The sequence below is a fragment of the Anomaloglossus baeobatrachus genome, chromosome 5 (assembly GCF_048569485.1).
Source record: "Anomaloglossus baeobatrachus isolate aAnoBae1 chromosome 5, aAnoBae1.hap1, whole genome shotgun sequence".
Classification (NCBI taxonomy): Eukaryota; Metazoa; Chordata; class Amphibia; order Anura; family Aromobatidae; genus Anomaloglossus; species Anomaloglossus baeobatrachus.
In genome coordinates this window covers 135,952,773-135,976,866 of record NC_134357.1, presented here as the reverse complement: position 1 = coordinate 135,976,866, position 24,094 = coordinate 135,952,773, and the positions used below count along the sequence as shown (strand labels likewise).

Here is a 24,094-nt window from a genome sequence, read left to right as displayed (position 1 = left end):
CACCGGTGATTAACTCCCTTCTTACCTGAGGTGAATACCGCACCTTAAATCAGGTGCAGTACTCTGTGGCGACTGGAGCTGCAGTTGCGCCACAGATGTGCAGTACCCGACCACTATCAGAAGACAGGGCAGCTCCAGAACTGAGCATTTGTGGCTGCCTAGTGCCTCCAGCGGCTCCGAGGACAGCTAATCGGTGGGTGTGCGGGATGTCGGACCCCGGTTGATCAGACATTGATGACCTATCCTAAGGAGAAGCCATCAATGCCGTCTTCTGATAGTGGTTGCAGCTGGGTGCTGCACATCCGCCTCTTATGGATTTGAATGGGAGGCATATGTGCAGTACTTGACCGCTATCAGAAGACACGGCAGCTCCAGAACTGAGCATTTGTGGCTGCCTACCTCCGCCAGCAGCTCCGAGGACAGCTAATCGGTGGGTGTGTGGTGTGTCGGGCTACGGTTGATCAGACATTGATGACCTATCCTAAGAAGAAGCCGTCAATGTAAAAGTAGTAGACAACCTATTTAAGATATATGGACATTTTGTCTCAGTATTCACTTATTTCGAGTTTACAGAACACTTTGCAGATAGGGAAGGAATGTGAAATGTGGAAAACACTGTAAAGTATACATTTATTCCACACAGTCACTTTCATTATATTATTTACTCATGTACTTGCTAACACTACAGACTCTCCATCCAAACACATGTAATGTATAATTCATAGTGCAATAAACAACAATTACTTAACGTCATTGTGTTTGGGTAACAGTGTTTAAAAATCTGCAAAACCTGGCGACATGCTCAGATTGTTATCTTTGTGAATTTTAAGACAGGATCAGTCATAGTCGTCTACAAAAAAGGATGAGAATTAAGTAAACATTTTTTATTCTTGTCTTACATTTACTTTAGCAGATGCAGTAACAATAGAATTGAATGGGGGACATATAAGACTTTTTGATCATACAGTACAACAAAGTTGGTGCATTGCAGACTTTGGGTGTTGCATAATACAAGTCACTATGTGGCCTTAACTTACTAATTTTTTAAGTTTTATTGAAATTTCTGCTTACAGTTTTTCTCCATGTGTGAAATGTATTCAAGGAGTTCATAAGAGGGTCTGTGCACTTTTGACCCCCACTGATCAGTAGAATAAAGACCCCCTTGTCTATTACTAATTCTAAATCTGCACTAATTTTAGTATTCACAATGTTACAAATAGAAGGGGTCAATTGTACAAAATCTTCCCACATATATTACATGACTGAACGTACGTGGACTAAACACCTAAATATCACATCCATATGTGCTTGTGAAATGTGATGTCTCAATTGGAAAAAAAATACACTACAATGAAGTTTGTTTTTAAACGTTATTTAATTTTTTTTACATTTACTTTTGCACAAGGCTATTGGGAACGATCATTTCCATTCAGCAACTAAAGCTCTGATATCCGAGTATTAAGAAGAGACGGCGCCACAGCAAACATTTCATTTTGTACCTCCCTTGAGAAAACATAATTAGCAGCTATATGTAAAGGTTATGGTAAGGAAATGCAAGTAGGACACCAAGTGTGCTCTTATAGGACAGGTTTAGGCACAACATTCCGAACAGTTATGTAGTTAACAGCTTAGATACCAAAATTTATTCAGATCCAAGAGTAGACCCCAAAATTATCAAACCCCAAAACAGCCCCTCTATACATACAAATATCAACAAAAAGGATCAAACTCCAGACAAGATCACTAAATCTCATTCCAACTCAAGACCAGTCCTTTAAATTTAACAGATGCCGGACCAAATCTATATCATATTAATCAGACCCAAGAACAGAACCTATATTTATGAGATCCCAGATTCAAAAATGATCAGAACCCAGGGCAAACCCCCTTACTTTTCATATGAGGAGAAAAATAATCAGATTTAAGACCAAAATGCTGACTAATCTTGAATTCTCATGGTTTTCTTCATTTCCAGACAATGACTCACTGAAACCCTTGACTCCTATTGTCAGGACATTGTATGTGCCAAGGCACAGGACATCCTCATGCTGGCTATCATCAGGACCTTGTATGCCAAACTAGCCTCCACAGAGAATGTCTGGCAAGGTTCAGAACCTTGTTTAGATAGCCGCACACAACATCCTGATGCTGACTAACATTAGGAACATTATGTACCAAGACCATGGACCCCATAGTAGCCAATATGGCTTCTATACCAGTAGCTACACCACTGAACTAAGGCACAAGTGAAGTGACAAAATTCCTAAGACTTATACTTCTCAAAGATTTCTAATAGAGTTAAAGTTAATGAAATGTGGTGGACAATCAAAATATTTGTATAGACCTTCCTGAGTACACAGGGGCTTTAATATGTCAATCAAGAAAGGAGCTTCCCTAAGCTGGTGCTATGGCAATCAGCCAAACAACATGCCCAGTGAATTGCGTCGATGAAGGGAAGAAAGAAGGCCAGGTCTGTCATTTGATTCCCCACTGGGCAATGCCCGGAGGTTATATTGATTGAAAAGCTTTAACATGCAAGTCAATACACTTCAACATTATTGGTTACTTTTCAATCCTTACACAATGATTGGTTCATAAAGCTTAAATGAGTGTGTTGATTGGTTCTTTGGAAATGGTTGGCATGGTGATGTATATAGTAGGATGTGAGTAGGTCTATGGTTCTTATCTGATGTTAGCATATGTCTTAGGGGCTTTTTAGTATTTTATGTAAGTGTACATGCCCAGACAAGTCCTAGGTCAATTAAACGCCATTATAGATGTGTTGGTTTCTATGTGTGTAAAATACCATTTTAGATGTATTATGTATAAGGTGATGCATTTATACATTTATTGTGTAATGTAAATGTCAGGTGTATCATTATACAAATTCAAACAATAATAATGAGGATGATGATGATGATGTCCAGTTCATAGATCAGTTGATTTCCTTAACATTGGTAGTAGAAAATTCCTAGAACACAAACATTACTGAGCATTAAAAAAAAATAAAATACATGTGCTTCTGAATAAATTAGAATATCATCAAAAAGTTAATTTCAGTAATTCAATGCAAAAAGGGAAATGCATATATTATTATAGAGTCATTACACACAGAGTGATCTATTGCAAGTGTTTATTTTTCTTAATATTGATGATTATGGCTTACAGCCAATGAAAACTCAAAAGTCATTATCTCAGAAAATTAGAATATTATATAAGACCAACTGAAAAAATGATTTTAAACTCAGAAATGTTGGCGCCTACTGAAAAGTATGTACAGTAAGTGCACTCAATACTTGGTCGGGGCTCCTTTTGCATTCGACGTGCCCACAGCATCTTGGGGGAGGGCTACTCGTTACCGGACCAGTTTGGGATATCACAGCGGCCTGGCCCGCTTCCATTACCCCTTCGGTGTTAATAAAAAGGGGAGATGGGGATGATGGGAGTAGTGGTTATTTGTGACTCCACCTGTGGTGCTCAGGCAGGTATTAGCCGCCGCTGCAGGAGGTCTTCTCCAGGGCTGATGATAACGCAGCTCAGATGGTATAGCTCTCCACAGGTAGAGCTTAGGCCCTAGGGAGGATGAGGGGAGTAGCAATCCACTCTAATGAAGGAGCACGGGGCGCGGGAAGGATTAGACGACACAGCGGTAGCAGTTTAAGTTCTTTAGTCACTGAGATGTCACCACCTTTGGACTGCTAGACTCCACTGTCATGGGCTCCAGCCAATCCCAGATAGTTCGTAGGTCAGAACTGGTGTTTCTTTCAGTGAGCCCTTCCTCCATGCACTGTGTTGTGTTAGTCCCTGTGGCTTGAAGCTACGCTGGGACCCAAGTCCTGGGAATGGTTTCTTTCCCCGTTCCATATAGCAGGCAGCGCGAGTTCATAGATGGGATCCCCCTATGGTCACGACCCCTGACTCCACATGCGGCTGTGCCCCGAGCACTGTGTGTGGGCCAGAAGACTTCATATCTGTCTGCCTGGCAGACTCTGCTGTTGGGAATTGAAGCGCCCACCAGCCCAGGGCTCTGCACCCTGTAGAGTGCACCGGTACTGAGGGAGATAACAGCTCTCCCATCAGCGAACGTGTCCTCCTGCGTCTCACTTTCCTGGTTGCTGACCATCTGTAACTCTCTGAATGTTTGAGTGTGTTACCTTGCTCCCCTGTGTCAAGCTCCTCCCCCCTGGGTTTCTGAAAAAGTGAGCAGAGGGTCCACTACATTAGTGATGGCCACCCTCCAATGTCTCTACTCCAGCCCAGTCCCAGTGAGAGGGCATCAAACTGTGTATTGTGGTGATTTGTGGTGGTTTACCGGCAATGACCTCCTCCTTACCCGGGATCAATACTGCACCTCTGGTAAGGTGCAGTAACTTGTGGCGACTGAAGCCTCAGGGGCGCCACACATGAATTACTGCATCAATGCTGCGTGGCATGGAGGCGATCAGCCTGTGGCACAGCTGAGGTGTTATGGAAGCCCAGGTTGTTTTGATGGCAGCCTTCAGCTCGTCTGCATTGTTGGGTCTGGTGTCTCTCATCTTCTTCTTGACAATACCCCATAGATTCTCAATGGGGCTTAGGTCAGGTGGGTTTGCTGGCCAATCAAGCACAGTGATACTGTGGTTATTAAACCAGGTATTGGTATTTTTGGCAGTGTGAACAGGTGCCGAGTCCTGCTGGAAAATAAAATTTCCATCTCAAAAGCTTGTCAGCAGAGGGAAGCATGAAGTGCTCTAAAATTTCCTGGTAGATGGCTGTGCTGACTTTGGTCTTGATAAAACACAGTGGATCTACACCAGTAGATGACATGGCTCGCCAAACCATCATTGATTGTGGAAATGTCACACTATACTCCAAGCAGCTTAGATTGTGTGCCTCTCCACTCTTCCTTCAGACTCTGGGACATTGATTTCCAAATGAAATGCAAAATTTACTTTCATCTAAAAACAGCACTTTGGACCACTGAGCAACAGTTCAGTTATTTTTCTCTTTGGCCCTGGTAAGATGCTTCTGGCGTTGTCTATTGGTCATGAGTGGGTTGACACAAGGAATGTGACACTTGTAGCCCATGTCTTGGATACATCTGTGTGTGGTGGCTCTTGCTCTTGAAGCACTGACTCCAGCAGCAGTCCACTCCTTGTGAATCTCCCCAAAAATTTTGAATGGCCTTTTCTTAACAATCCTATCAAGGCTGCGGTTATCCCAGCTGTTTGTGCACCTTTTTCTACCACACTTTTTCCTTCCACTTAACTTTCCATTAATGTGCTTGGATACAGCACTTTGTGAACAGCCAGCTTCTTTATAAATGACCTTTTGTGGCTTACCCTACTTGTGGTGTTTGTAAATGACTGCCTTCTGGACATCTGTCAAGTCAGCAGTCTTCCCCAATATTGTGTAGGTTACTGAACCAGACTAAGGGACCATTTTAATTGCTTAGGAAGCCTTTTCAGGTGTTTTGTGGTAATTATTCTAAGTTTCTGAGATACTGATTTGTGGAGTTTTATTGGCTGTAAGGCATAATCAACATCATTAACAGAAATAAACACATGAAATATATCACTCTGTTTGTAATGATTTCATATCATATATGCATTTCCCTTTTTGTATTGAATTACTGAAATAAATTAACTTTTTGATGATATTCTAATTTATTAGGATGAATTTGCATCTAAAATATACCATAAAAGTAATTTCTAGATGTGTATGTAGAAGAAGTTCTTGAAGACCATGCACCCTAGTTACCAAGTGATAGGTAGATGTCAACAAGCTATTGGGTCTTGGGCAGGAATTTTAAATCCAATATAGAAAAATTTAATCTATGCTGTGCCCACATACAACTGCAACCCATCACTCCACCCCAGATTCAGCTATTAGAGCACCATGTTGTAAAGTGAAGCTCATTGTAACAACGTGACTGGAGATAGCAAAGGATAAAGGCCTCCAATACTGTCGCTGACAGGACTGATAATATAAGGTAAAAAAATAATAAGGAAGATAAGGATCCAAATGGGTAAGTTTAAAATGTTATTAAACTACGAGTTTCAGGGCCGATGAGACCCCTTCATCAAGTATAATAAATTTTGAAATGACCTATACAGATCACATCTGTGTATCATGTTTAACTGCCAACTGTGCTGGTGCAGCTGTGCTGGGGATCGGGCTGCGGCTGCAGGTGGTGAGGGCTTCAAAGAAATGGCGCCCAAAGTTAGCACAGATTGAGCTCTCAGCTCAATGGCAAGCCGAGATCTCATCTGCACAAGCGCCACATCTGAGCGCCATTTTCCTTAAGTCCGCTGCTGGGAGATCAATGGGCCAGAGGCGACGTGTGCGCATATGAGAGCTTGAGTTGAGACCTCCATCTGCGTAGGCACCAACTCTGGGCGGCATTATTTGAAGTCCTCACCGCCCATCCCACAGCGCCAGTCCATTCGCCGGAGACCATGAACAGCAGCCCCAGCACCAGCTGCCGGAGACCGTGAACAGCTGCCATAGTACCAACTGCCGCAGACCCCGCAGAGCCCCGCAAACCCCACACAGTCACCGCAGATCCCGCACAGCCACTGCAGCCCCTGCACAGCCACCGCAGCATTTCCCTGGCCTCTTGCGACCCCTCTCCACCACCCCGGTAAGCTACATTCAGATTATTAAATGTTCCCCTAATTTTCCTCCCAAACTTTTGGGAGGAAAAGTGCATCTTACAATGCGAAAAATACAGTAATTTTATAGGAAGGAAAAAAAAATTCTTTCTTTTATTCTCCCTCTATAATACAGAGACACAGAAATGCACTGGTACTGTATATGCAATGAATATCTGAATACCAGTGTAATCTGTCTGTGCACTTGTGACGCCCCTGGACTATCAGGTCGTCACAGGGTATTGTGCAATCTGCCCTTCTGTGCAATATCCACCTCCTCCTTGGTTATGGGTCCCCAACTACATGGTGTTGCGTACATCAGCCAATTAAAGTCCTTGGTACACTCTGCCCCACACCCACCAGACACACCAGTAGACGGCCTGAGTGGAATAGGGACGCCCACTTGGGGGGTTGGTTGGGGAGGTCAGGAGTGTCAGTGAGTTGTAAGTAGTTGGGAGTTGGAGAGTGAAGGGAGAAGTGTAGGGAGTGAAGGAAAGAGGATGTCAGGAGTCGGGCTCCTTGGAAGCAACTAGGTGTCAGACGGTGGTCTGGGCCTAGTAGGAGCTGGACCGCCAGTTACAGGGGATAGTGACAAGGGGCACGGAACTGTCGAGGAGAACAGCCGGTGGCTCTGTACCATCACCGGGCTGGGACTAGGGCACGATGGGGTATGTGGACCCTAGGTCAGGGAGTAGCTTCAGGCAACCTGACAATTTACCCAACGAGAACGGAGCCTTCAAGATCCGTTCTCCACCCACTCCAAAATCGGGGTACTAGCGCAACGAGGGGGATAGGACTTTCCACAAAAATGGTCCAGAAAATCCCAAGCATGAACCCTGAAAGCAAGCTCCCACAGTTAGCCACACTGGGGAGTGGGACCCGACTAATTTTATGCTACCGGGACCAACAAAGAAGTGAACTAAGTGCCAGGAGGAAGGTGACAGATCACCAGGCAGCACCATCAGGCGACGGCACCCAAACTAGCTCCCCTCAGTGGCAGCGGTATCCAGAACTTTGGTTTATCCAGTCGTTGGTGTCAGCTTTATGGACTGTGTGAGTACGAAAGCTCCCATCACCGAGTCCCGGGGCATCCCCCCTACCCATGGAGGGTTCTAACATCCGACTGCCCCACTCCATAGCCCAAGGGTACTCCCAACTGCAGAGGTGGTACTCCACATTACCACACACCACGGGAGGTGTCATGAACTCTAAATATAACCCCCTGTAAATACCCCCTTCATTTGAGTGTGACGCCCCTCGAGCCACCGCGGATCCGCATCCGAGCAGCCCAGCTGCTGACACAGGGCGGCACACACTCAAAGTCTGCATTGCAGCTTCAATTACACAAACTCCTCCCACTGATTTCAACAGAGGCTGTGGCTACTGTAGTAGCTTGAGCTGTTACCTGCAGGGATAGAGTTTGTGGGTTTGTGTCCTTGGGAAACATTAAGTAATTATTTTTTGTAATTTTATAAAAAAAAAATAATCTGACTTTTTCTTCATCTCTAGCATACAGGAACATAGATATATACTGTTCTATACAGATGTATCTCAATGAATCAGTATAATCTACACCTCCTGGTGTATATCTATCCCCCTCCTGGGAACATTCTGGTATATATGTTCCCATTGTGGCTTTTGAACCCTTCCCGGTATATATGCTCTCCTTCTTGTATATATGTCCCCTTCCTGGGCTCCTCATGGTATATTTGTGTGCCGCAAAAAGAAAAAACAAACAAAAACATTTTACTCACCCTCCCCAACTCCCACATTGCGCGGTGTCCAGTCTGAGCTGCAATGCATTTCAGCAGGACGTGTGCCCTCCAACGCACATCCAGCTGAAGCAAACAGGGACTGGGGTCAGCAGGCCTTTCCACCACCACCTACCATTCTCTGGCGGCTGCCACAAACTCGCTTCCTCCACGGCTCTGCATTGCCTGCAGCAGTGTGAGTAGGCCGCAGAGTGATGACCTCATTACGCTGTTGAATGCTGGACCATGGGATGATGCGCTGGTGCCCTGCTCTGGTCCACTGACCTTGCTTCTGCCACATGGCTAATTTGCATGTGATACCCTAGAAGGGCGTCACATGCAAATTAGCTGTGTTTATTGGCCAAAGCGACACGGCTTGGCCCCTTTGCTGCACCTATGACTCGGGCCGAGTGAAGATCAGGGCTAAGTAATTACACCTCTTCACCATGCCCCATACACCAGTCATGGTTTTCATGCCCTGATAGTGGCCCTGCAAGAGAGAACACATTGTCATCTGTGCGCAAGCCATTTTCATGACGCTTCCTTCAAAGATGTTGACACTAATGGATATAGCCACTTGTCTAGTAACCACTACAGGAATTTGCTTATAACCAGTACAAATGTATCAGATGCAACAGTAGCAAAGAAACTTATTTTGAACAACAAACCAATGTTCTTAAGGAACGGTTCATCATCCAACATTACCCTGAAAACCTGGTTAAATGTGCCTACTATAACACATGTAAGCTCTCACAACAACAATAGCTCACAATTCTAACATGGAGACAATTGATTCCACTAGCAATTGTCCACCTGGCTTTGAGGATGGTGCTACAAAAACATTCGCACTGCAAAAGGACCTTAATCTTGGTCCCCTTCTTCCGAAACAGCCTCGGGTTATCTTCAGGAGCACTCAAGCCCACTGAAAGCCAGCCAACACAGCAAACCACGAGTCTTCAGCCTCTGAGCAGTTTCAAATGCTGGACAATGAAAAGCCTACTGTGTGTTGTGAATCTATCCTACATAACACTGAATCCTTTCGGTCTTCCAAAACTGGAGAAACTTTTCTTCTGGAAGCCAAGTGGCATGTATTGCGGTGCTGGGACCCGATGGGTCTTTGTGCTGCATTGCATTTCCACTGCGGATACACATCCAGCTGAAGTAGGCTCTGGACCTGGCAAGCGCACTCCCCCCCCATGCCTGTTTCTCTAGAAGTCAGTCCTTATTGCTAAAAAGTCTGCATTTATTTTTTATGAAAAAATATTTTTTCATAACTTTTTTTTATATAAATTTTAAAAAATGTTAAGATTGTTACTCATGTTCATATATTTTTAATGTGTCTGCTTTGTTATAGTATTGAGGCTTTCTGCCTATGTCCCTCCATAATTATAATTATTTTATTCTTATTGAGTGAAGTTTTTTTTGCAAAACAATTTTTTCCCTTCCTTTCTTTGTTATTGATCTTGCTCTCCTCACTACCCTGCAGCGTTGTATCAGATTCTATTCCTTCCTCTGTCCACACTTGTTTCCTGGTCTGTTCTCATTTATATACGGTACATGTTTTTATTATTTTAAGTCGCCTCTTCTGCATCCCTGTCTCCTTTTACACCATCCAGCTCCTATCAGCCCCTAGCCTTATGCACTTGGTCTTTCACGCCCAAATCCCCTCCCACCATGATGTGAGATCACATCCCCTTTAGCCTTTTTAAACCCTGCTGTTACTGTATTGTGAATTTTTGATTGTTTTTTTTTTACTGTGACAAAGGCGCCGAAGCGCGTTGGACTATAAAGAATTTCATTTACTGCAGTGCAAATTCTGCCAGCAACAATCACTTAATTTCGGTGACTTTACCTATTCAAAACAGTTACTGTATATTCTTGCAAACATATAATGTATGTTGTTTAGGTGGTTTTGGAATGTTTTGGGTGTTCTATTTGGCTCTGCACCAGAATTAAGGATCTTCATATTTACTATGCGCTATTCATGTTTTCATATTCATAGGCTCATCTGGGCTTTGCAGCCTCACCCATATGCTCTACACAATTTCTCCAGGCGATTCTGTATCCCTTTTTGATACAATCTGTGATTTTTATTTTTAAATTTTTTTTAATGATGTATAAAAAATATACATATTTTATTTCATAATTACCTGCATGAGTCTCTTTCTTATCTTCAGGCTTCATTCTACCTTGGGTTATATTTGATATATATTTTCAGCAAAGTGTAAAAGGGAGCCAGGTGATGGCTGACTGGGCTCCGCTCCACTTCCCTTTGAACTTGTATATGCCCTGGCTGGGGGTGTACAAAACTTACTTGAGTCTTCTGGGGTACATCTGCCACCCCCATGGCGGTCACCATCAGAGACATAGCAGGATAATACATCACACTTTATTTGACTTGCAATCTTTTGGACAGACATGGCCACAGGGCCGTATTTACCATTAGGCACCCGTGGTCCCGTGCCTAGGGCGGCAGGATGCAGGGGGCGGCACCTTCTAGCAGTAAAAAAAAAAAAAAAAAAAAAAGTGTTTTTTTTTACACATTCATTAAATCCGCTGTATTTTCGGAGGGGGGAGGGGGGAGAGGCGCACCTTTATTTATTTGTATCCACGTCAATTAAGACGTGAATGCAGACAAACTGCGGCGGCCGGGCACAGAGAGCTGATTGACCCCGGAACTGCCGGCGCCTGCACTTCCGGGGTCACAGGCGCGCCAATCAGCTCCTTCCTCTGTGCTGTGTCCAATGCTGTGTGGATTTCACATGCAGAGCTCACAGCAAGACGCCGCAGAGGACGCCGCGATGGAAGCCGGTGTCAGAAGAGGATACTCACGTGAGCCAGGAAGATGACGGCAGGCCCTGGAGCAGGTAAGTGCTCGCAGAGCTGAAGATTCATAAGGAGCATGGGGGTGTCTCTAATGCAGACTGGAGATCTGCGTATGGGGTGGGAGGAGAGAGGCTGATACTGGGGGAGACTTGGGGGAAGAGAAGCTGATACTGGGGGAGGCTGGGAGGAGAGAGTATGATGTTGGGGGAGGCTGGGAGGGGGGAGGCTGATGTTGCGGAAGGCTGGGATGGGGGGAGGCTGACGCTGGGGGAGGCTGGGAGGAGGGAGGCTGATGCTGAGGGAAGCTGATGCTGGGGGAGGCTGGGAGGAGAGAGGCTGATGCTGGGGGAGGCTGGGAGGAGAGAGGCTGATGCTGGGGGAGGCTGATGCTGGGGGAGGCTGGGAGGAGGGAGGCTGATGCTGAGGGAGGCTGATGCTGGGGGAGGCTGGGAGGAGAGAGGCTGATGCTGAGGGAGGCTGATGCTGGGGGAGGCTGGGAGGAGAGAGGAGGAGGCTGGGAGGAGAGAGGCTGATGCTGGGGGAGGCTGATGCTGGGAGAGTTTGGGAGGAGAGAGGCTGATGCTGGGGGAGGCTGGGAGGAGAGAGGCTGGTGCTGGGGGAGGCTGATGCTGGGGGAGGCTGGGAGGAGGGAGGCTGATGCTGGGGGAGGCTGGGAGGAGGGAGGCTGATGCTGAGGGAGGCTGGGAGGGGGGAGGCTGGAAGGAGAGAGGCTGATGCTGGGGGAGGCTGGGAGGAGGGAGGCTGATTCTGAGGGAGGCTGATGCTGGGGGAGGCTGGGAGGAGAGAGGCTGATGCTGGGAGAGGCTGGGAGGACAGAGGCTGATGCTGGGAGAGGCTCGGAGGAGAGAGGCTGATGCTGAGAGAGGCTGATGCTGGGGGAGGCTGGGAGGAGAGAGGCTGATGCTGGGGGCGGCTAGGAGGGGGGAGGCTGATGCTGGGGGAGGCTGGGAGGAGGGAGGCTGATGCTGAGGGAGGCTGATGCTGGGGGAGGCTGGGAGGAGAGAGGCTGATGCTGGGGGAGGCTGGTGCTGGGGGAGGCTGGGAGGAGGGAGGCTGATGCTGGGGGAGGCTGGGAGGAGGGAGGCTGATGCTGAGGGAGTCTGGGAGGAAAGAGGCTGATGCTGAGGGTGGCTGATGCTGGGGGAGGCTGGGAGGAGAGAGGCTGATGCTGAGGGAGGCTGATGCTGGGGGAGGCTGGGAGGAGAGAGGGGGAGGCTGGGAGGAGAGAGGCTGATGCTGGGGGAGGCTGATGCTGGGAGAGTTTGGGAGGAGAGAGGCTGATGCTGGGGGAGGCTGGGAGGAGAGAGGCTGGTGCTGGGGGAGGCTGATGCTGGGGGAGGCTGGGAGGAGGGAGGCTGATGCTGGGGGAGGCTGGGAGGAGAGAGGCTGATGCTGGGGGCGGCTAGGAGGGGGGAGGCTGATGCTAGGGGAGGCTGGGAGGAGGGAGGCTGATGCTGAGGGAGGCTGATGCTGGGGGAGGCTGGGAGGAGAGAGGCTGATGCTGGGGGAGGCTGGTGCTGGGGGAGGCTGATGCTGGGGGAGGCTGGGAGGAGGGAGGCTGATGCTGGGGGAGGCTGGGAGGAGGGAGGCTGATGCTGAGGGAGTCTGGGAGGGGGGAGGCTGGGAGGAGAGAGGCTGATGCTGGGTGAGGCTGGGAGGAAAGAGGCTGTTGCTGAGGGAGGCTGATGCTGGGGGAGGCTGGGAGGAGAGAGGCTGATGCTGAGGGAGGCTGATGCTGGGGGAGGCTGGGAGGAGAGAGGGGGAGGCTGGAAGGAGAGAGGCTGATGCTGGGGGAGGCTGATGCTGGGAGAGTTTGGGAGAAGAGAGGCTGATGCTGGGGGAGGCTGGGAGGAGAGAGGCTGGTGCTGGGGGAGGCTGATGCTGGGGAGGCTGGGAGGAGGGAGGCTGATGCTGGGAGGAGGGAGGCTGATGCTGAGGGAGGCTGTGAGGGGGGAGGCTGGAAGGAGAGAGGCTGATACTGGGGGAGGCTGGGAGGAGGGAGGCTGATGCTGAGGGAGGCTGATGCTGGGAGAGTTTGGGAGGAGAGAGGCTGATGCTGGGGGAGGCTGGGAGGAGGGAGGCTGGGAGGGGGGAGGCTGGGAGGAGAGAGGCTGATGCTGGGGGAGGCTGGGAGGAGGGAGGCTGATGCTGAGGGAGGCTGATGCTGGGGGAGGCTGGGAGGAGAGAGGCTGATGCTGGGGGAGGCTGGGAGGAAAGAGGCTGATGTTGAGGGAGGCTGATGCTGGGAGAGGCTGATGCTGCGGGAGGCTCGGAGGAGAGAGGCTGATGCTGAGGGAGGCTGATGCTGGGGGAGGCTGGAAGGAGAGAGGCTGATGCTGGGGGAGGCTAGGAGGGGGGAGGCTTTTGCTGGGGGAGGCTGGGAGGGGGGAGGCTGATGCTGGGGGAGGCTGGGAGGAGGGAGGCTGATGCTGAGGGAGGCTGATGCTGGGGGAGGCTGGGAGGAGAGAGGCTGATGCTGGGAGAGGCTGATGCTGGGGGAGGCTGGGAGGTGGAGGCTGATGCTGGGGGACGCTGGGAGGAGAGAGGTTGATGCTGGGGGAAGCTGGGGGAGAGAGGCTGATGCTGGGGGAAGCCGGGGGAGAGAGGCTGAAGCTGTGGGAGGCTGGGGGGAGAGAGGCTGAAACTGGGGGACGCTGGGGGGAGAGAGGTTGATGCTGGGGGGGCTGGGGGGAGAGAGGCTGATGCTGGGGGGGAGAGGCTGCTGGTGAAGGCGGGGGAGAGCGGCTGCTGCTGGGGGAATGGGAGAGAGGGGCCAATCCTAGTATCAGAGGACAAGGGTTGAGGGATAGTGCAATGACAAAATCGATGGCGGGGGAGTGTAAGGACTCAGAATGAGAGGGGGGCAGCATTGGGAGCTCATTATGGAGAAGGGGCAGCATGTGTGGGCTCAGTATGGAGTGGAGCGATGTAGGGGAGTCAATATCAAGAGCGGGGTAGTGTGTGTGTGTGTGTGTGTGTGTGTGTGTGTGGGAGGGGTGTCTCAGCATAAGCGTTAGTGTGGTGGTCTTAGTATGATGAATGGGGCAGCATGGAGGTGTCATTATGAAAAAGAGGAAGGCAGCATTAGGAGCTCATGGAGACGGGCAGCATGCATGGGACATTGTGAGGAGGGGGGCAACATGCATGGGACATTGTGAGGAGAGAACAGCATGCATGGGAAACTGTGAGGAGGGAGCAGCATGCATGGGACATTGTGAGGAGGGGGCAGCATGCATGGGAAACTGTGAGGAGGGAGCAGCATGCATGGGACATTGTGAGGAGGGAGCAGCATGCATGGGACATTGTGAGGAGGGGGCAGCATGCATGGGACATTGTGAGGAGGGGGCAGCATGCATGGGACATTGTGAGGAGAGAACAGCATGCATGGGAAACTGTGAGGAGGGAGCAGCGTGCATGGGACTTTGTGAAGAGGGGGCAGCATGCATGGGAAACTGTGAGGAGGGGGCAGCAAGCATGGGACACTGTGAAGAGGGGGCAGCATGCATGGGACATTGTGAGGAGGGGGCAGCATGCATGGGACACTGTGAGGAGGGAGCAGCATGCATGGGACATTGTGAGGAGGGGGCAGCATGCATGGGACATTGTGAGGAGGGGGCAGCATGCATGGGGCATTGTGAGGAGGGGGCAGCATGCATGGGACATTGTGAGGAGGGGGCAGCAAGCATGGGACATTGTGAGGAGGGGGCAGCATGCATGGGACATTGTGAGGAGGGAGCAGCATGCATGGGACATTGTGAGGAGGGGGCAACATGATGTGAGGTCAATGTGCAGATCATATTTCATAATTGAGGAAGGTGTGGTGGGTATAATTTATAAGGGAGGGCAGTGTGTAGTTTATTAGGGGCAGTGTGACAGTCACAGTATATAAGTGGGGACGGTGTGGTGGGAATATTTTATACTCATGCTATGTTTTGATGTGCCTGTGGTGATCCCCATTGGGGGGGGGGGGTTAGTGCCCTTCATTTCTCATTGATACTTTTTCAAGTGTTTTACAGAGTAGATCTGCCTTAAATAGATGTCGTGTGCGAAAACTCAGTGTTACGTTGTCACTAAGGGGCGCGACCACTTAAAGTGCCTAGGGCAGCACGAAGGCAAAATACAGCCCTGCATGGCCATATAATCCTGTTCTGCTGCCGCTGTTCTGTTGGGTACTCTCCTGTCCAGCCCTCACCTTCGGTATTAGCCTTCCAGTAGCCGTGTCTAAACTCCTGCTTTTCCCCATTTCTTAGTTTTGTGGCTTCTCGTGTCCTATTACTGCCTCGGATCGTATATAGGTTGCCCAACATGAGGGGAGCCTTAGGGCGGCTTTGCACGTTGCGACATTGCACGTGCGATGTCGATGGGGTCAAATCGAAAGTGACGCACATCCGGCATCGCAGTCGATATCGCAACGTGTAAAACCTTTTTGATACGATGAACGAGCGCAAAAGCGTCGTTATCGTATCATCGCTGCAGCCTCCGACATTTCCATAATGCCGGTGCAGCGACAGGTGCGATGTTGTTCCTCGCTCCTGCGGCAGCACACATCGCTGTGTGTGAAGCCACAGGAGTGAGGAACTTCACCTTACCTGCCGCCGGCTGCAATGAGAAGGACGGAGGTGGGCGGGATGTTTACATCCTGCTCATCTCCGCCCCTCCACTTCAATTGGCCGCCTGCCGTGTGACGTCGCTGTGACGCCGCACGACCCGCCCCCTTAGGAAGGAGGCGGGTCGCCGGCCAGATGGACGTCGCACGGCAGGTATGTGCGTGTGAAACTGCCGTAGCGATAATAATCGCTACGGCAGCTTTCACTAGATATTGCACGTGCAACGGGGGCGGGACTATCGCTGCAGCATCGGTAACACATTGTTACCGATGTCGCAGCGTGCAAAGCCTGCCTTAGGCTCAGGACACAATGGAGGAGACCACCTGTTGCCAGATGGACCCTAAACTGGGGCTCTTCCATACCTCAGGAATCTCTCTGCAGAACTACCTCTCTTACTGGCCTGTCTGACTACCCAACCCTCTGCTCTCTGACACGCCTTCCATGCTGGCTATCAGTTCCTCAGCAACCAGGAAATATCTATACATTGTACACACAACACTGCTTATTTGGCAGGAAAAACGTAGCAGAAAAAATGCTCGTTTTTAATCGCGTTTTCACGTTTTTTCGGCAGTTTTTTTCTGACGTTTTTCCATTTTTTTTTTAGTCATAGCGATCTCCGGGGTTCAGACGCTGTACCCCTGTGATCGCCGCCGGATCTCTGGCTGATTTTACAGCCCAGACCTGGTTCTCACTGAATGGAGCAGTGGCCGCACAACTTCTGGTAGTTTAACTCCCTGAATGCTGCGATCAATGCGATCACAGCATTCGGGAGGCAGGGAAGAGAGGAGAGCAGGATCAATAACAGTTTCTTTGAAGTAAAAACATTCTCTTTTTTCCAAATCCACAATGCGTCAAATTCTGTGGATAGTGGGGGGAGAGAGAGTACAACAGGTGAAAACAGACAGCTGTTTTGTGCTGGCCTGTGCTTCAACGGGTCTGTTGATATACGTCTTCTTCTTTGCGTGATAGAGCTTTCAAAGCGATCTGTGTTTACAAAGATTTATGGATGTATTCCTCAGCCCTTGCAGTGATGTGAATAACCTAATCATTACTGTTTTTAATGTATTGCCACCCAAGGGCCCATAGATCATGACCATCCAATATTGACCATAGGCTTTGTCCTTTGTGCACATGAATTTCTCCAAAATTTTGATCTGTACTCCAAATGATGGTATATTCAAAGTCTTTGTAATTTTACCTTGAAGAACATTTTTCTAAAAAGATTCCACAAATTTTACAAGCAGTTTTTCACAGATTAGTGAACCTCTGACCATCTTTGCCTCTGAAAGACTCTACCTCTCTATGGCCCCCTTCACACGTCAATGATTCTGGTACGTATGTCGCCGTTTTTATATGTACCGGAATCACTGACATACACAGACATATTAAAATCAATGGGTCTGCGCACACATCAGTGATTACTCATTGACTGTGAGGCCATGCGGCGCACATACATGTTCTTTTTTCTCTGGCATCACTGACGTCACATGGACCACACAGTGGTGTGATCCGTGTGACACATACCAGAGAAAACACGGGTCTGTGAAATAAAATGCTTTTCTATACTTGCCTGTCTCCAGCCCTGCTGTCTTTGGTACTGCTGTCTCCTTCTTCCGGGCCCACTCATTATGCTCATTGCATATTCACTGCACTGTGGACTCGAAAGTAAGTGTGACTACAGTGCCGGAGACATCAGTACCATGGACAGCAGCGGCATGGACAGTTGAGTATACAGTTCCTGTTCTCCATGTGCTATCACAGATAGCACACGGAGAACATACGTCAGCCAAAATCATGGCACACGGAGGGCCATACAGACCTTCAACCCATCAGTGAAAAACTTGTGTTTTCACTGACGTGCGAAAGAGGTCTTACATGCTTTTTTTATATAGCAAGTGGCTCAGTTGAAAATTGACCCTGCAGCTGTTTTTCACTAGCACTACTTAGTTTTCCAGCCTTGTGTTCACTTGTCCCAATTTTTTAAGATGTGTAGCTGTTATCAATTTTTAAATGAGTTAATTTTGTCAAAAGAGATGGAAAAATGTCTAGGCCCTGTCACACACACAGATAAATCTGTGACAGATCTGTGGTTGCAGTGATATTGTGGACAATCAGTGCCAGGTTTGTGGCTGTGTACAAATGGAACAATATGTCCATGATTTCACTGCAACCACAGATCTGCCAAAGATTTATCTGTGTGTGTGACGGGGCCTTAACTTTCATCTTATGATCTGTGTTCTGTGTCCTGCTGTGAATAAAATATGGTTGTAAGAGTTTTCTTTATCTTTTACACAGCGTTCCAACTTTTTGGGAATTGGGGTTGTAGTTTACATGAACGTTTCGACACAAAGTCAGATGGTCTTCATGTAAAAAAAAGTTGCAGCATGCACTACTTTAATCAGTTGTCTGGATCAGACTCACACATTATAAGTCAATGGGAGTGCAAAAAAAGATAACATATGATTTATATCTGTATTTCATGCATTTTCAGGAATTCATTACAATTATTAAAATAGTTAACTGTGTTTGATCTTTATTATCCCCTATCTGTTGGTGTCCCCCAAGGTCCCCCTGCTGTGTTCCATCTACACCTTCAGCCTGGTACAACTCATAGAGTCCCATGGCTTTCAGTATCACCTCTATGCTGATGATACGCAGATCTACCTCTCTGGACCTGACATGCCCTCCCTACTAACCAAATCCCACAATGTCTGTCCGCTATTTTATCCTTTTTCTCTGCTCGATTTCTGAAACTGAACATGGACAAAACAGAATTCATTATCTTTCCTCCCTCTCACTCAACCCCCCCAACTGATCTATCCATCACAGTCAATGGCTGCTCACTCTCCCCAGTCCCACATGCTCGCTGCCTGGGAGTAACTCTAGACTCTGCCCTCTCTTTCAAGCCACACATCCAAGTCCTCTTCACCTCCTGCCACCTCCAACTCAAAAATATTTTCCGGATTCATACATTCCTTTCCCAAGAAGCTGCAAAAACCCTAGTGCATGCCCTTATTATCTCCCGACTGGACTGTTGCAACCTTCTGCTCTCTGGCCTCCATTCTAACAGTCTCACACCCCTACAATCTATTCTACACTATGCTGCCCGATTAATCCACCTGTCCCCCAGTTACTGCCCGATCTCTCCTCTCTGCCAATCCCTTCACTGGCTTCCCATTGCCCAACGACTCCAGTTCAAAACCCTAACCATGACCTACAAAGGCATCCACAACATGTCTCCTTCTTACATCTGTGACCCAGTCTCCCAGTACTTACTCGCACATAACCTTTGATCCTCACAAGATTTCCTTCTCTACTCCCCTCTCATCTCCTCTTCCCACAATCGCATACAAGATTTCTCCCGTGCCTCCCCCATACTCTGGAATGCTCTGCCACAACATATCAGACTCTTACCTACCTTGACAAGCTTCAAAAGTAACCTGAAGACCCACCTCTTCCGACAAGCCTACCTGCCGTAACCCTCAGTCTGATATAGCGCCGCACGATGATCTCTACCCTCACCTACTGTATCCTCACCCATCCCTTGTAGACTGTGAGCCCTCACGGGCAAGGTCCTCTCTCCTCCTGTACCAGTCTGTGCCTTGTATTGTTTATGATTATTGTACTTGCCCATACTATGTATACCCCTTTCACATGTAAAGCGCCATGGAATAAATGGCGCAATAATAATAATACTAAAAAATTATTTATTAAATTGATCTTGTAACAAAAGGATTCAACACGAATATACAAAATAAATACACGGATGGCATGCAAATTGAAGTTGGAGGACAAAAAAGAAAAAAAAACATTTCTGGATGAAAAACATGATTTTGCATATGCTCGTCTGAACTCTGATTTTCTTCTACTACGTATGGCCATGCAGCTATATGATTGTTTTCTGCATTATGAGCCTTAATATATTTAGCTAGGGAAAAGTAAAATATAATCTGCTCTTACTCTACTGCCTGGGGAATAGGGTCTTTGTAATAGTCAGTCACACTACACTATTATCTTCATATGCTTTTCAGATTACAATCTATTATTCCCTGTTATCAGCCATTTCAGTCAGGGAAAGGCTGACTGTAATGCTCTTTAATTTGATTACTGAAAGGAAGTCTAGGACAATGTTTGCCCTATGATCACCACTTTATCTCACTTATTTCCAGATCTGAGAAGCTCCAGAAACATTTATATTCATATAAGCCAATGATATTATCTTCTCTTTTCTAAGCTATGTTAGTGCTGGTTTAGATATAAGATTTACCAGTCAGTAAGAAACCTCCACATTTGATATATTTATATGTGTTTACTAGTTATATGAGGGTCCCTGTTCAAGAAATGTACTATATGAGGTCCGTCTTATCCCAAATCTCATCATAAAGCAGCTCATTATTTCTCTCTTATAATTAACCATCATAGTCATGTGTTGCCCAATGCTGGAGTACTAAGGGGAACATATTTTTGAGACATGTCTGTGTGTCACCCAGGGAATGGGTTACTCGGTCCCGGGCAGTTCACTATTTAGGAATGTCACTTTGGTGGCCGTTGCCCGGTCCCGTGCCCTGGGGCCTTTTTGAAAAGGGGTTATTTACATGGGAGATGAAAGTCATTTATGTGACGCTACCTGCGGGTTGCGGTTAATAGGAAGGAACCGCCGCTGCTTAGTGGAATTACCCCTGGGCTGATGGTGATGGCAGCTATGATGGTAGGGCCTCTGCAGTCAGGGGATTTGTATGATTGGAGCTTTGCACTTTATAATGAAGGAGACCACACCGGGGTTGTAATGAACAGTCTCTACTCACTTTAACCTGTAGACGGCTGGTTCAGGTCCCTGTATTCCAGTGCCAGTTTAATGATTCGGTTGCTCTCTCCCCAGCACTCTGTGTAGTTTCGGTCCCCATAGCCTGAAGCAGTTTGGGGGCCCCGACTGTCCCTGGTAGGTAACAGTCTCCTCGTCCGTACGGCTGGCAGTGTGGACCCTGTGGGGAGGTATGTGTCCGAATCGTGATCCTTGCTTACTGTAGATCAGTGAAGTCCATGCAGGTCCCTCCACTGTGCAGGAATTTGCCAGGCTATGTGAAACTGTTGCCTGACCTAGGGCCCTGTGCCCTGTGCGTGCTTGGTTCCAATGATGCTCCTTCGTACCGTCCCTGGTAACTTCTTTCTGTTCCAGAGGTACTTGTTTGCTCCTATTCTGGCAACCTACTCTTGTGCCCTCGGGTCACCGTTACACAGACCAAGCTCTAGACACATCTGTGCACTTCACTGTGCACCACTGTTCTGTCTTGTCCACTCCCACCAGGCTGCCTAGTCCCCTGTCTGGCTCCGCCCTCTAGGTGGCCACCCCCCAGCATCTGACTAGTGAATAGCCCTGGTGTGGTGTGGGAACTAGGATTTTGGTGTGTGCAGCTGTTACTGGCACTGGTGTTGCAGGTCCCAGAGGGTAGGCCCTGCATTTTTGTGGGGTGCAGTACCTAGTAGTGCCCTGAGTGGCTCAGGGGCGCTACATCTGCTTCATTACCAGGCAAATAGCAGCTGACATAGTATACAGCGTTATGAGTCTCCTATATTGAACATGGGAGTGTTTCCCGCAACAAACCCCTGCCGTCCCGCTATCTCGCCACCTTCTCTGTCTCCTCTTGCCAGTGGTTGATTTCTTCCTTATATACAAGTAAAGTAGCCCAGCAATCACTCTTATATAAGGAGAAATAATCTGAGGCATACCAATATCAAAGTGCATTCAGATGCATTAATTCAGATAAGACCACCGATAAAAATGATGTCATTCTCTCTGTACACATAGGTCACATTAAAACATTTTAACTAAGTTAATTCAAAGTTATTTAGTAATTTTGAGCAGGGGCTAAGCAGATACTAATCCATATTAATAATAGAAAAGGTAAGATAGAGCAATACTATCATGTCCTGTTTTGTGCACATACTGATGTGATGGTTAAAGACATACAGTCATGGCCGAAATTGTTGGCACCCTTGAAATTGCTCTAGAAAATTAATTATTTCTTCCAGAAAATTATTGTAATTACATGTTTTGTCATGCACATCTTTATTTTGTTTGTGTGTATTGGAGCATCACAAAAAAACAACCCAGAAAAAAAATGCAAATCGAACATAATTTCACATAAAACCCCAACATTGTTGGCACTTTTCCAAAATGTGGGTAAACAAGTTTGTTTCAAGCATGTGATGCTCATTTAAACTCACTTGAGGCAAGTAACAGGTGAGGGCAATATGAAAATCACACCTGAAACCAGATAAAAATGGGAGAAGTTGACTCAATCTTTGCATTGTGTGTTTGTGTGTGCAACAGTAAGCATGGAGAACAGAAAGAGGAGAACTGTCTAAGGAGATGAGAACCAAAATTGTTGAAAAATATCAACAATCTCAAGGTTACAAATCCATCTCCAGAGTTTTTGATGTCTCTTTGTCCACAGTTTGCAACATAATCAAGAAGATAATAACCCATGGCACTGTAGCTAATCTTCGTGGATGTGGATGGCAGAGAAAACTCAGGAATGGTTGCAATGCAGTATAGTTTGGATGGTGGATAAGCAGCTCAAGAGAACAGATAAAATGGAGCATATATCCTGAAACATGTATGCAGTCATGTTTGTTACATACAGATGCATAGTGTAACGCTGGCCCCAACGTCCCTGCATTGTCCTGTCCCCTTACCCTGGTGGAGATGACGGCACACTTATGCTGCTTGCTGCTCAGCGGTGACTGCTCTGTCCACCGTTCCTGCTGTTGAATCCTGGGTCCTGAGCACACCGTACAGGCCTCCTGGGAGTTCTCTTAGAGTGTGTGCACACGTGCGCACCTTTTCTTAAAAGGCTATAACGCCCTAACATCTCAGCCTATTGATGAGAGGCACTAGCTATTTAAGTCACCCTCCCCTAAGAAGAGGTGCCTGGACAACATGGCCTTTATGTTGCTAGCTGTAAGGCCCCTAGAGCTGCTGCTGTTTAGTGCAGTGTGACATATTGCTAATACCTGTCTCTTTTGCAGTACCTGACAGTATCCGCTGCTGCTACATTTATCTACTCCAGCTGCTGCATCTAGGGCTAGGGTTCACTGTTGTTATAGAGTCCCCAATGTCCCCCATTGTTTGTAGTGTTATTTGTCGTGTGCCAGTCGCCCTTTGGTCTGAATGCACGTGAGTATTCAGATGCCCTCCCACTCGGAGCGGGACATTATAATCAGCCCGTACATTTTCCTGTGTCTCTATAGCTCAGCCTGCAATGCTTGCACACCTGATGCAGACCCTCTCTCAGAAGGTCATGGATCTGCACTCTCAGGTTGTGCAGCAACTGTGATATTGCTGGGTGACTGGTCTCGGCCCATGCCCAGTCACAACCAGAACCAAAGATAGCCCTTCCAGATACATTTTCTGGTGAGAGGGATAACTTTACCACCTTCAGCGAAGCTTGCAAGTTATACCGTACTTCAATTCCCACCCTCGTTCTTTGTGGAGTGAGGAACAGCGAGTGGGAAATGTTGTCTCTCTGTTGCAGGAGATCTACAGCTCTGGGCCTTCTCTCTGCCAACCAACTTTCAGCCGTTGCAGTCCGTGGACACATTTTTGTGGTGCTGGCCCTGGTCTATGGTAATCCGAATGGCATCATGCAGGCTGAGTAAAAACTCTGTAAGCTCCAGCAGGGAGCATGGCCAGGGGAGGAATATTGTTTGGAGTTCAAGAGGTGGGCCACTGACAGCCAATGAAATTACCCTGCACTTAGGAGTAACTTTTGTCAGGGTTTATCAGGTAGGCTAAGAGACTCTATGGTTCAATACGCCACCCCAGAGTTGCTAGAGGCCTCCATGACCTTCGGTATCAGAGTGGATAGACACCTCAGGGAGAGACCCTCTAAGACCCTGTCATTCTCCCAGGGGAGGAGTTCCCACTGGTGCAAGCTAACAAATGCATGCGGTTGGGGGGAGCCTCCCCACAGACTGAATTGCTTGCGATTCGTCGTGGGTCAGGGTCTTGTTTCTACTGTGGAGATAAGGGTCATTACATTGGGGCCTGTCCATTAAGACCTAAGCAGAGTCTGTCTGGTAATAAGCTGCATCCTCCTGGTCATGTAGAGTTAAGCAACTAGGCAGTGTATATTTCCTGCATCTACACGCCCACGTTCGCCATTACAGTAGAGGTGGTTATTGGTGGGAAGACTGAGACAATTTATGTCCTTATGGACACCATAGTGGGTGCTAATCTGGTGGATTCTTGTTTTCC

At 47.8% G+C, this 24,094-nt stretch overlaps 1 protein-coding gene across 1 annotated transcript in view; it reads right to left on the bottom strand.

The window, feature by feature from the left end:
• Positions 1 to 24,094, bottom strand: part of NODAL (nodal growth differentiation factor) — a 132,546-nt gene that overhangs the window by 56,948 nt on the left and 51,504 nt on the right. The window contains exon 2 of the mRNA XM_075351678.1: positions 22,063 to 22,102. Within this exon, the coding sequence (XP_075207793.1) occupies positions 22,063 to 22,102 (40 nt within the window). The remainder of the gene's footprint in view (positions 1 to 22,062; positions 22,103 to 24,094) is intronic.